Below are 13687 nucleotides of genomic sequence, written 5' to 3' on the forward strand. Positions count from 1 at the left end.
GTGTAAACCCATATACATGAAAGCGTGCATGCATAAAGACAGGTATTGTCAGCAATGACTACCTGCCCAGCTATGAGTGATCAGAGAATTACCATCTCAGGCTTTTTGAGAACGTTTCAGCCAGGACCCTCGTATGTTGACTGTGAGAAAGGCATCCTTTATCTGAAATAGATGCTTTTCCAACAATCAAATTCGAAGATCTTCGACGTTGTTGTAAAAAGAGAAGGAGAAGGAAAGAAGAGGAAGGAGAGGAAGAAGGAAAGGAAAAGAAGAAGAAGAAAAAAGAAAAAAAATAAAAAAAAGAAGGACAGATAAAATATAATGCGCACTTAATAGTGCCGAGGCGGCGGAGCCGCCGAGGCGCGATTTTTTTGACCCTATATTACCGCACGGCAATGTTTTTCTCGATTTTGTACAGCCCTACTTTTATGGGTCTTCCCTTCCTATATTTAAAATTCTTCGAAACTCTCCAACCATATCTTTGTAACTCTGCTTTTATTCTAGCAGACTTTCTATCCATTCTATATGGGGGCATTTTTATAAAAATAAAAAAATATTTTTTTCTTTACTTTACATAACCGCCTGCTGCCATAAGTCTTTGACGCCAACCCATACCAGCTAATGAAGGTTGACTTGGTTTAGTTTGGAAACTAAACTTTGGTTTTGGTTTATCTTCAGTTTTTGGTTTTTCTTCTTCTATCGGTTTTTCGTCACTTTTCGGTTCCTCTGACTTTACTTCACTTGCAGGAACAGTTGTGTCGTCAACATCTTCATAAATATCATATGCCATTTGTTTTTTGTTTTCCTTTCAACTTTTGTGTTTGTTGTAAAGTTTAGAATATTTCGACTCTAAGTCAATGAGATGTTCAATAATGAACTGTTGGTCAGTGAAGTAAACTTTTCCATCTGTTGTCTCGAAAGCTCCTTCAGACTTCAATATTTTATTTGTGAGAGTCTGTTTCTTTTTTGAGATACTAGCCGTTCCATTTTTATGAAAAGTGACTTTATAGTTAGGGTTTGTATTTCCAGACCTGGCACTTTCTATTATTGAATTTTTCTCTTCATCTGTAAGTTCTTTGACAGGTTTTGACAATGGTTCTGAACTTTTTGTTTGTGGTGTCAAATCTACCGTTTCAACTTCTTCGGTCATTTCATCTCAGTAAAAAATTTTAATTTGGTTTGTTTTCAACTGGTTGTTGTTGTGGAGGTGGGATGGTTCCTTTAATAATATCATTCAGTTTCACATGCTGACCTGACTATATGGTATCGGTTTAAATGCTGGAAGCCGACAAATCCATCTTGAACTCATTTGTCTCAATGCTGCATTGTTCATTTCATCTCAATAAAAAACTTTACATTCCCCACGTTTGAGGCGGTTGAGGTTGGTTATTGTTTACCCACTGTTGTGCATGGTTATATCCTCTGTTAAAGAATCTTTCACCTTGGTCCATATAGTGTCCTGCTTGTTATAGTAGTCATTTGCTTTGTTATAATAGTTTCCTGCTTGTCTTCCTACATTGTCCATCCATCCTTGAACTTTTCCTCTTGTTTCAGGATTTGGAATAAGATTTGTTGCATCTCGTGCTACATCCCAACCTTTCTGTACAGTTTGTATAATAGGTTGTGTTTTCTCTTTCAGTATACCTAATGTACTCAAAATCTTCCTTCCAATTCCAAATGCACCTCTGGCTATTGTTCCCACTGCGGGTAAAAATCTAGATGCGACTCCTGCTAATGCGCCAAATAAACCCATTTCTTATAGGGTAAAAAATGACGAATCCGAACAAGGACCCCTATGTTTCTTAAGCGACAAAGAAAGCACTCATGATAAAAATCTTTAGTTCAACACCAAATGCTTGGTTTATGGATATCTTGAAAACATTCCGAGGTATAGAGAAGATGGACCACCATACTGGTTAATATTTGTTGGTCAAAACACAAGATACTGTGAAGCCATACCATTACAGTCCAAAGCTATTTTAGATATCTTAGCAGCTTTGACAATATTCGTTGACAAATACCATCCAACAAAACTGACATCTGACTGTGAAAGTTCTTTCAAATCAGATGATGTAAAAACTATCTGCGTTCAAAAATGTAAACCAATATTTCATTGTCGACCAAAACCATTCTGCTCTTGGTGTCATTGACGGATGTATAAAAATGTTAAGAGACTTAAACCAACCACAAGGTGGTGAAGCAAATGAAATGTCATATGACGACAAGTATAGACACTTCTCCATGGCAAAGATGAGACAAGTTTTAAATATTTACAATAACCGTAAACAAAAAGGTTTGGGAAACCACTCCCCGAAGAAATGAAAAACAACCCTGACTTAGAGAAAGACTATATATTTAATAATTTAGTCAAAAGAGACAAACAAGAAAGAATGCCGGCTTCAAACTTCAGAAAGGTGACAAAGTAAAAATAGAAATACCTAAACGCGACCCATATGAAAATACTATTGACTATGACAACAATGGGAACCCGACAGGTACTCACATTCGTGTTCGTAAAAATAGAAGAAAGTATACAAGAGAATATTATGAAGTTTTAGGCAAACATGGCAAAATGTACAGACTGCAAGCAGAAGATAAAACTACTATTGCCAGACCTCGTTTCAAACTTGTCAAAGTTCAAGGTGGTATACTTTCAAAGACAGTTCCTAACAAATATAAGACAACTCCAGACGAATATGCTAAAGAAGTTGAAAATGACGACTAAGCAATTCTATACCATGCGTAAACTGTCATGTAAGGTGGCATGTATTCTTTACTTTGTCCCGTTGTTTGCGTATATCCTGAAACGAATGTGTATGGTTTCCTTCTCCCTGAGTGTCACTCCAGTAACAATTTATAGCAAACTTAACGTCGTCTTTAACATCATATCCTTTACCCTTTTGTCATTCCTGACCAATCCCAATATCTATGCTTATGCCAACCTGCTTGAGATGTACTTAAATCTATGTAATGACTGTGTGCAGGTAAATTTTCACCTGAAATCGTTTTACTTCCACCTGTTTCCTTTGAAGAGTTTGCACAATACAAAAACCTGTCGACTATTTGTTCCCATGCACCAACACCAAACATTACTTGAGGACCTCTTGCATCCATAGATGTATAAATAGAACCTACTGGGTTCATTAAATCAAACATATGAGATATTATAGGATTGTCTCTTTTGAACTTAAAATATAGTGCAACTATTTCAGGTTTTTCTGGTTTGTGTCAGAATATTTTTATAATATAATCTTATGTTTTCAGGGTAGGTAAAATCTTGACTATAATATTTATTTCTGTCATCTGTATAATAATATACTATTCTCGTTTTTTCTATTGCATTATATCTTTTATATCTATAATAATCTAAATATAATGTTAGCTTTTGTTCATCTACATGTGGTGTTCTGTCGTCATCTCCATAGTCATAATAATGTGGTGCTGGAGCTGGGTCAGGCAATGTCATATCTGCCATTTCATAAACTCTTAAATATTTCTTTTGTTCGTCTCCATATAAGTTTAAGTAGCAGTTGTTGTCTAATGGAACTTTAACTTGTGTACCATCATTCTTTTTATAGCTTACATACATTTCATTGTTATTTTTCGGAATGAGTTTATACCGTGTACCATTTTCTAAGGACTGTACCAACTGCCATCTAAAATATTTATTTTCTTCATTGACAGAAAAGTCACCAACAATAGTTTCAATATTTTTTGTTCCTATCAAACTTTGGTATATTTCATTGACATATGTTTTATCTGCTTTATTTTCAAGGCTAACGTTTAAGTCTGTTATTTCAGAAATGTATGTGTATGTCCAACGGCACTTTTCCTGTTTAAGGTTTCTTGTAAGTTTGTAATATTTGCAATGGTATGTGTATGTCCAACGGCACTTTTCCTGTTTAAGGTTTCTTGTAAGTTTGTAATATTTGCAATGGTATGTGTATGTCCAACGGCACTTTTCCTGTTTAAGGTTTCTTGTAAGTTTGTAATATTTGCAATGGTATGTGTATGTCCAACGGCACTTTTCCTGTTTAAGGTTTCTTGTAAGTTTGTAATATTTGCAATGGTATGTGTATGTCCAACGGCACTTTTCCTGTTTAAGGTTTTCTTGTAAGTTTGTAATATCAGATATAGAATGTGTATGAGTCTTATCTGCTTTTGTCTCTAATGTTTCCTTAAAGACTTGGTATTTGGTTAATATAATGTATATGAGTCTTTTTAGAATATTCGTTTTCAGCTCTTGTCACTTCACTTGACATTTTATTGTCAACATATGTTTTGTCTGCTAGTTCAGGATGAGTATGTTCTTTTGTTGCATAAGCATTGTTAGCTCTTTCTTCTTCTTTTGCTATTGCATCGTCTACATATTCTTTGTCAGCTTTGTTGTCAACATCTGCTTTCAAAAGAAGTTCATTTATAGGTTTCTCGTTTAAAGTTCCTTCTGTTGGATTTATACAGACAGTATTGTTCTTATTGTCTTGAAATAGAAACTCATCTGTTATAGGGTTTATTGTCAGTTTTAAGTCACCCCCTTCAATGACTCAGATATCTTAGAAAAGTTTGAAAAGTTTGTTGTGTTCTTATTTAGAGCTTGCATAATGAGTTGTCGGTTGTGTTGTATTTCTCTCATAGACGCTGTTTCATTTGACATTTTTTATTATAGATAAAATATGCTTCCAATAGAAAAAAGAAAATTCTAGAGTTGCTACAACTAAACATTAGATGAACTTTTTTACTAATGTCGGTCAAAAGTTTGAGACAGATACGTAAAGCATGAAGGCTATCGTTTTGACTACCCATTAAGATGGCTAAGAGACCCATCTGTCACAAAAGCTATTGGCTTTCGAAGAATAAAGTTTGTATCTGTAGAAGATAAAAGTTTTCCATTTATTGTAAGGTTTCATATAGATTATACATCTGAATGGCAACGAAAAATGTGGGAAGAAATTGAGCTAATACAAGTTGACCTCTCATCTTCTCTACAGGCTGCATTAAAAAATATAGAAGATAAAATAAATTCATGTTATGCAAAATATGCTGATGAATATGCGAATACGATAGCACACTTTATGTGAGAATTGGTATATGACAAACAAAATTCACAAGTGTCATTTCAAATCTACGAAGACAATCCAAATAAAGACGAACAAATATATATATACAGAATTCACTGCAATGTCATGGTATTATTTGCAAAGAAATGTAAATCAGAAAGTTGAACCTCCTTTAGCAAATATCTACAGTCGATATGCAAGAGATGAACCATATTTATTTAAAAGATGTTTTCGACCAAGATGCTGTGATAGTTCATGCTTCATTTTTCTGGCGCCCAAACTCTTTCTTATGCTTGGCAAATGACTTTTACGAAAAACCTACAAAGTTATACGAACCACCAAGTGGAAGTATTTCAGACTTTCAAGTATGGTTTACTACAGATGGAAGAAAAAGAATAATTCCATTATACCATGCGTTTACTTAGAACTTAGTTTCATATACAACTACTATCGAACGGTAAAAATATAATTTTTTTAATATACCGTTGTGGTTTGCCAACTTGACTGTGGTGCAGGTTCAGGCTGTTGTATAACAGGAGCTTGTTCTTCTGGTTCAGGGTCTTTAGTATAATACCAACAAACTGACCTACTCTTTTACCAAATATTTTTGACTCCGTTCCATACTCCTCTTCCGACAGATTTTATTCCATTCCATATACCTCTTCCAACATTTCGAAAGAAGTTTCCTATCTTACTGAAGAAACCCATTTTACTATATGTAAAAATCTAATGTCCGCCTCGTCTCTTACGTTTCCTGTTGAGTTCTAGCATTCTTTAACTGGAGCTCAATACATTCTGTTTCTCCTCTGGTAGAAAAATATTCTGGGTCAACTCCTGTGTTCGCATCATCTGCAGTAAAGTTGTTTATATCCCACTTCAGGTTTGTATAAAACTCTTTCCATCTCATATTTGCATACCATTGTGGCAAACCTACGCAGCGTCATTTGACATGGCAGTTTTGCATTTGTACATCTGTTGGCACTTGACCATAGTTTGCCATTGCAGTTTGTATTCTACTTCATTTGGAATATTCTCTGGGTTTTGGTGTCCAGGTTGCTGTGCATTCGCTAAGTTCTGTGCGTCCATTTAATATTAGATAAAAATACTCTTACGAGTACATATGCTGAACATTTGCAGGCATTGGTTCATCTTCATATTCTCTGTACTTTTCTGCCACGTCAAATAAATAATGACACAATGGAAAAAACCTTAAAACAAGTAGTCCTATTTCAAACACACATTTACTTACTAATAAAATTTCTTTATTGTGACACTTTCTCCAGTTTATAGGACCTCTCTCATATTCTATTTGTCATATATAAACTCATAGTCATGTATGTCCTCTAACCATCTCATAACGGTTTCCAAACCACTTTTATCGATGTAAAGTAAAAGCATGGATGGTTATAGTATACGTCTAAAGTTTCTAAAGAGTCTCTCAAAGTCCAGTCTACTTGGTATTGGAAAATCCCATGTGTTATAGAACGCGGGTCCACTATAAGAAACATTTTCCTTGTCTTTATATTTTTCATACAACTCTGTCCAATGACATCTCACAAACTCTATACCCTCAATATATTTTTCTATGTCCTCTTTGAAAACATTTGTATAGTTAAGATATAAAACTTTTGACATAAGTGTTTCAATGTCATGAACTCTTATAGCACCACTATATAATAATCTAGCAGATATACTATCCCAGTCTATATATTCTGCTTTTTTCAAAACCTCTCTCACAATATTTTTCTTATCTAATGGTATACGTTCCATCTTACCTATAGGTATCTTTTCTTTTAACTCTTTCAATATATTGTTTGTGTCTGGAATATGTTTGAGACGGTCCATATAGTTGTCGAAGTCATTGCATATAATCTTTGAGTCAGGAAATACGGTATGACATAAATGGGATATATAGAAACTTCCACCGAACAAATCTACAAATGTTAGACCATTCGGTAGTTTCTTAAGTTCTCTCAATATAATATCTTTACATCTACTCTTATTTCCAAAGAACGGTAACGGTGGTTTTGTAAAATTCATTTATATATAATAATAAAAATGTTTTTACCCAAAAAGTGACAGAAAAGTGACAAAATATGAAAATATATATAATTTGTGAAAAGTGACATAAAAAGTGATATTTAAAAAAGTGACACCATTAATATGATGTAAATAACAACGGTTTTGGTTTTGTCACCGGCTGGTCGGCTGGGGTTCGGTCCTCCTCTTGGGTCTTGGGCAAAATTTCTTATGGGCTAGAGGGCGCAACGCGCCTGGAAGCCCTCCGAATAAAAACTTCATTTATACTAAACATCTTCGGGGCTAGAGGGCGCAACGCGCCTGGAAGCCCTCCGAATAAAAACTTCATTTATACTAAACATCTTCGGGGCTAGAGGGCGCAACGCGCCTGGAAGCCCCACTACCTTTTTTTGGGTCATATCAAGAAATACATTGCTTGCTGCCTATGAAAAATCCGGTTTACAAAAACCGAAAATTCCCAAAGGACCCAAACCGGATGAACTCGATCCCAAAGATATTCAGATGGTATTAGATCAGTACCAAAAATACCATTGTGGAATCCAAAAAATGTACTGGCGTCTCAATATGGATCTGTCAAAGTACTCAATTTCCAACAATACGGTTAAACGGATTTACTCCCTCTTAAATTTGAAGCAAGAAAAATCTGATCGTCCCTCCGCCAAATATTACACGCCTTACGAAGCTGTATTGCCAAACACTATTTGGCATGTTGATATCCATTTTTTATATGGAGCTCAGCATCTTCCAGTTTACGGAATAATCGACGATAAAAGTCGATTTTTAATTGCTCTCAAATTATTACCGTCCAAAAGTTCCAAAGAAACAGTTAAGGTTGCTCAAGAAGCAATAAGCCAACACGGAAAACCGTTTTGTTTTTGGTCGGACAATGGCGGAGAAAATAACGGATTATTTACATTGTGGCTCTCAAGAAATTACATCGAAATTCGCCACACATTACCACACATGCCACGCCAGAATGGCAAAATTGAACGTTTGTGGCCAACCCTCGAGAGAAATATTCCACATTCAGATAACCACCAAAACATTCAAAAGTTATTGGATGAATTCAAAAATTTATACAATTCAATTCCTCACAAAACTCTGCCATCAAATGGTTTTCGCCCAATGACACCACAAGAAGTTTACACAAGTATACCCAAATGGAACAGAACAAAGAAGGCCGAATGGTTGGTGACAAGAAACGGTCATCAAACTAAACAAGAAATTCCATCCCATTAAGGGTGCACCCGCATGTACGTTTATTTGAGAGTAGGAGGATTACCCTCTCAATTTTGAATGCTTCGTTAGCGCAATATCTCGATGAATATTGTATTAAAATTGAATTTGCCCATACCAATATATCTGATACAATATCCTTAAGTTTTACTAAAAAGAATTTTTTAAAATCTCTGCAGATTCGGGGATTTTTAAATTTTTTGATTTTTTTCGCAAATTTTTCGAAAAAAAATATTTTCAGAAGAGCCTTAACGGCTAAGTTTTATGTTTAATGTTGAGTATCAAAAAGAATAGGCGTCTGATATAGCCATCATATATCCCAGAAGCAAATAAAAATTCTGACCTTTTAAGCATAAAAAAATGAAATTTTATTTTTTGCAAAAAACAGGCCACCCGGATGTACGTTTATTTGAGAGGAGGAGGATTAAATTTTTGAAAGCAGTAAAATTTGTAAATATTCTAGTTATATAATAATATGTATTATTTTAAAAAATAAAAAATTAAAGCACGTTAAATTTTTTTTTGATGAATTTTTACAAAAGCTACTTAGGATTGTTGCATGCTAAGATCAGTCATAATGTAAACCTCTCAATTTTATTGTCGTGGGAAGTATCTCAATTCCTTCAAAAAATTGAAAAACTATTTAATTTTAAAAATATAATACTTTTAATTAGTTAATTAATTGGAGATATTTTTTAAAAATCACTTTTGATAATACTTTTGAGAACTTTAATTAAAAAAATATATTCAAAAATATCCAGGATATCAAGAGGGAATTGTTCCTTATGAGGTATATAGTTATGATGTATACCTCATAAGGAACAATTCCCTCCTTAAAACGAGAAAACTTGTTCGAAATTGTTTATCATTTCGAACAAGTTTTCTCGTTTTTAATAAGAAACTAAAGGCTATGAGGCATTGATTATATATTAGTGCCTCACAGCCTTTAGTTTCTAATAGATAGCTGGGAAACTTTCTCCAAATGATAAGTTATTCAGAGAAAGTTTCCCAGCTATCAAGAGGGAATTGTTCCTTATGAGGTATATAGTTATGATGTATACCTCATAAGGAACAATTCCCTCCTTAAAATCGTAGACATTTTTATACTTATTAATCAACCATTCAAAATCATATTCCTCTGAAAAGTTATTTTATTAAAAATTTAGAATTTTAATAAATATAGAGTTTGAATTTCATACAATACCTATATATTTTCAATAATGGAATTTGAAAACCATTCTCAAAAGTTCTCAGAAAACCTTTTTTTCATTAATTTTAAGAAATCTGAGTATTAAATTAAGTGATAAATTCGTTTGACACTACTTTAATTTTTAAATTCAAAAAATTATATGTGCTTCTTAAAATGACTCAAAAAAATTTTATTATAAAATAATATATAATATTAAAAATCCCACAACATTTTTTACTTTACATAATCGTACTTCCTCGACGATTAATTTCCACTCAATTTCTATCGTTGACCGAACTTAGCATGCAACAGGATTATGCAAAATATAGTAATTAAACATAAATTTCAAATCAGATTTTACTTATGATAAATATTTTAAATTTCCGAAAATTAAGTTCAGATCGACTCGATACGTTGTAATTACTAAATAAGGTGCCAAAAACCTATTAAACAGTATCAAAACTATCAAGATTGTAATGTTTTTGAAGAAAAATTTATAGAATTATGAACTTCAAACAGATATTATGTAAATAAAAATAATATAATGGATTTGTTTATTCGTATAATAGCAGCAATAAGTCGATTATTCACTTCTACTTCTGAGATTTGAATTTAATTTCGACAGAAAAAGAGATTCAAGAGGAAAATACTAGGGAATACAAACTGCCACCATGACAGGATTATTATGGAGCCAAGTTGTACTTTTTGATATTTTTAGAGTTTTACTACCTATTTAGGTACCAAGTAATTGCTTAAAAATTAAGGTTCTAAATTCTGAAGTTTACATGATCCTCCCGGGCGCACCCTTAAATTCGAATAAAATTTTAATTTTAATTTTAATTTTTTTTTAATGTGTAAGATATTCATCGTTTAGTGATTTGAGATTCTTTAAATAAAGTGAAAAAACAAGAAATAGAATAAATTTGTATAAAACCGAAATGAGATTAATTGAAAAATATTGAAAGATAGTATTGAAATCTCAAAAAATCTAAAATTTTTAAAAATTGTGAGAAAAAATATGAAGTTGGGAGCTATGAGGCGCTGATCTAGAATCAGCGCCTCATAGCTCCCAATTTCTCCTATAAAATGCTTATATTTTGCTTTAAATATGCAAAAATATGAGGGAAGTTTCCTCGCTTTTTTTCTGTAAATTGCTCCATGTTAAGCATGTGTATCAATTATATGCTTCATAAGGAACATTTTTCATTTACAAACTCTAAAGCTTGGGCGTAATGCTTTCAAATTGCGTCTGAATTTTTGAGTTTGTAAATGAGAATCCGAGTCTGCGAGGTACTGAATCTGGTTCAGTACCTCGTAGACTATAATTCCTGGTGGAAATGGGAGAAACTTTAGGGAAATATGTTGGCATTTCCCTAAAATTTCTCCCATTTAGAGTCGGAATTGGAGGGTGGGAGGAACATAGATAGACTTTGTATCTCTCACCCTCCAATTCCCTCGGGAAAGTCCGAAAACTCGGTCGCAATCAGATGCAATTGCGACCGAGTTTTCGAACTTTCTATTAGGAATAGGAGCCTACAAAGCACTGATTATATATCAGTGCCTGGTAGGCTCCTATTCCTTCTCTGAAGCTGGGAAATTTTGTCTGAATAGTTTAACATTTGGACAAAATTTCCCAGCTTCAGAGAGGGAATTGGAGGGTGAGGGGCATATAGGCATACTATATACCTCTCACCCTTTAATTCCCTCGGGAAAGTCCGAAAACTCGGTCGCAATCAGATGCAATTGCGACCGAGTTTTCGAACTTTCTATTAGGAATAGGAGCCTACAAAGCACTGATTATATATCAGTGCCTGGTAGGCTCCTATTCCTTCTCTAAATGGGAGAAACTTTGTTTGAATAAGATAACATGCGAACAAAGTTTCTCCCATTTAGAGTGGGAATTGGGGGTGGGAGGTACATAGATAGACTTTGTATCTCTCACCCTCCAATTCCTTCGGGAATGTTCGAAAACTTTGGTGCAATCACCAACGATTGCACCAAAGTTTTTGCGTTTAATTGAAGGAATTGCTCTTTATGATATATACAGTTACAATGCATATATCATAAGGAGCAATTCCTTCCAGATATCTGGCAAACTTGCTCGCAATGGTTCACAATTGCGAACAAGTTTTGTCATTTGTCAAGAGGAATTAAACCCTGCGAAGCGCCAGTTCTAGACTGGTACCTCGCAGGGTTTAATTTCTCATATTGGTAGCTTTTTATGTTTTTATATTAACAATAACTCATGAAAAAGATTTGCTTATATAAGAGGAAACTCTCTATCAGAGGTGCTGAATTCATGCATTCGCATCTGATAGAGAGTTTCCTTTTATATAAGCAAATATAAGAGAATCTATTTTTTTTTGGAGCGTATTCTCAAATATTGTATACTTATGAAAAGTGTTTTTTTCTAAAAATCTCAGAATATATTTACAATAGTAAAATAAATAAGATATTTAAATTTATTTTTAAATGCTTTTTTTTATATGAGATTCTCAAAAGTTATATCAAAAGTCTGTTTTTTCTAAAATCTAATATCATAATCTATTTCTCATTTTAACTACATCTTAATTCATTTTATTTTCTATATTTTTTCAATATTTTTGAGGGAATTGTGTTGCTTCCTCGATGAAAAAAATTGAGAGGTTTACACATTGACACTACTTAGCATGCAACAATTGTGATTTATTTGCTCTGTAATAAACAGAAATTCATCAAAAGTGACAGCTCTCAATTTTTTGACATTTGTAAATTCTAAATTGAATGAGAAAAATGAAATAATACTAAGCATAATACAATATTCTAGATTTAATTATAATTAGGAAAAAGTTAGTTTTGAGAGTACTTTTCATAGGCATATAGAATGAAATCTTCTGAAAAATAATATCACATAAACTCATATTATTTTCTAATATATAACTATTTTATATAAAAATCAAATTCAATGATCTTAAAAGCGAAGGATAAACCTCAAAATTTACGAATATAATGGGTGGGAATATAATGCTTATCTATCATAAAACCATATGAAATATCAATTTTTGCTTTACGCCTAATTTTTGACGACAATTAGCAAAAAATGTTAAATGTTAACACTCAGTCCATTTGAATATGAAAAATAAAATTGACTTTGATTAAATGTTTTTATTTATCATGCAATTCTTCTTGCGACCAAAGATTTGAATAAAAGTTCAAAAAATAAGATAGCTTAAAAAATAATATACGGTAGTGTTTACTAATAGATGAATAGTATATAAATTCTATTAAAATGGATTTGATCCAAAAAAATATATAAAATTTGATCATAAATAAAATCGTTTTAAATTACTTCTTCATTTAAATTATAACAATTATTTTTGGTTTTATATTTTTTTGGATCAAAATCCATTTTAATAGAATTTATATACTATTCATCTATTAGTAAACACTACCGTATATTATTTTTTAAGCTATCTTATTTTTTGAAATTTTATTCAAATCTTTGGTCGCAAGAAGAATTGCATGATAAATAAAAACATTTAATCAAAGTCAATTTTATTTTTCATATTCAAATGGACTGAGTGTTAACATTTAACATTTTTTGCTAATTGTCGTCAAAAATTAGGCGTAAAGCAAAAATTGATATTTCATATGGTTTTATGATAGATAAGCATTATATTCCCACCCATTATATTCGTAAATTTTGAGGTTTATCCTTCGCTTTTAAGATCATTGAATTTGATTTTTATATAAAATAGTTATATATTAGAAAATAATATGAGTTTATGTGATATTATTTTTCAGAAGATTTTGTGTTCTTCTTCAAAATTTTATTTTTTTTTATTAAAAAGAATCTTTACAAAATATATATTTACTTTAATTAATATTTAAAAACGTGCTCTATCAAAAGTTCCAAAAATTCAATATTTTAGCTTTTCTGAGGTGTCACTTTTGATGAATTTCTGTTTACAACAGCTCAAAATACATTCGAAAATGGCTGAAAAATGAAAATATTATGCAGTTTTTGCAAATTTAATTTTTTTCTTTGGTTAAAATTGTTTCGTAACCATATACTTTAAAATCCAGTTAGTGTTATAATTAGTTTGAACATCAAATTGATATACCTTATTTTGAGAAAAAAATGAATGGATTTTAATTTACCGTATTGATTTAATGAAACTGTAAT

At 32.2% G+C, this 13687-nt stretch overlaps 1 protein-coding gene and 3 pseudogenes across 4 annotated transcripts, besides 6 other annotated features; 1 reads left to right on the top strand and 3 right to left on the bottom strand.

Annotated features, from left to right (window-relative positions):
• Nucleotides 1-423: part of a mobile genetic element that runs on past the window's edge.
• Nucleotides 1-4147: part of a mobile genetic element that runs on past the window's edge.
• Nucleotides 216-374: a mobile genetic element.
• TVAGG3_0696040 lies at nt 566-1150 on the bottom strand (annotated as a pseudogene). Its single transcript has one exon. A coding segment is annotated over exon 1 (585 nt).
• Nucleotides 1353-1753, bottom strand: TVAGG3_0696050 (annotated as a pseudogene). The gene has a single exon. A coding segment is annotated over exon 1 (401 nt).
• On the bottom strand, nt 2997-3589 carry TVAGG3_0696060 (annotated as a pseudogene). Its single transcript has one exon. A coding segment is annotated over exon 1 (593 nt).
• A 3514-nt stretch (nt 4148-7661) lies between the features above and the next one.
• On the top strand, nt 7662-8336 carry TVAGG3_0696070 (uncharacterized protein; the record flags this gene model as incomplete). Its single annotated transcript, XM_051243213.1, has 1 exon — nt 7662-8336. One exon carries the CDS (start codon nt 7662-7664, stop codon nt 8334-8336), a length of 675 nt encoding a protein of 224 aa, XP_051089800.1.
• A 2401-nt stretch (nt 8337-10737) lies between these two features.
• Nucleotides 10738-11564: a mobile genetic element.
• Nucleotides 11565-12219: 655 nt separating this feature from the next.
• Nucleotides 12220-12256: a mobile genetic element.
• A 1181-nt stretch (nt 12257-13437) lies between these two features.
• Nucleotides 13438-13475: a mobile genetic element.
• The last annotated feature ends 212 nt before the right edge of the window (nt 13476-13687 follow it).

Source organism: Trichomonas vaginalis, chromosome III (assembly GCF_026262505.1).
Source record: "Trichomonas vaginalis G3 chromosome III, whole genome shotgun sequence".
NCBI lineage: Eukaryota > Parabasalia > Trichomonadida > Trichomonadidae > Trichomonas > Trichomonas vaginalis.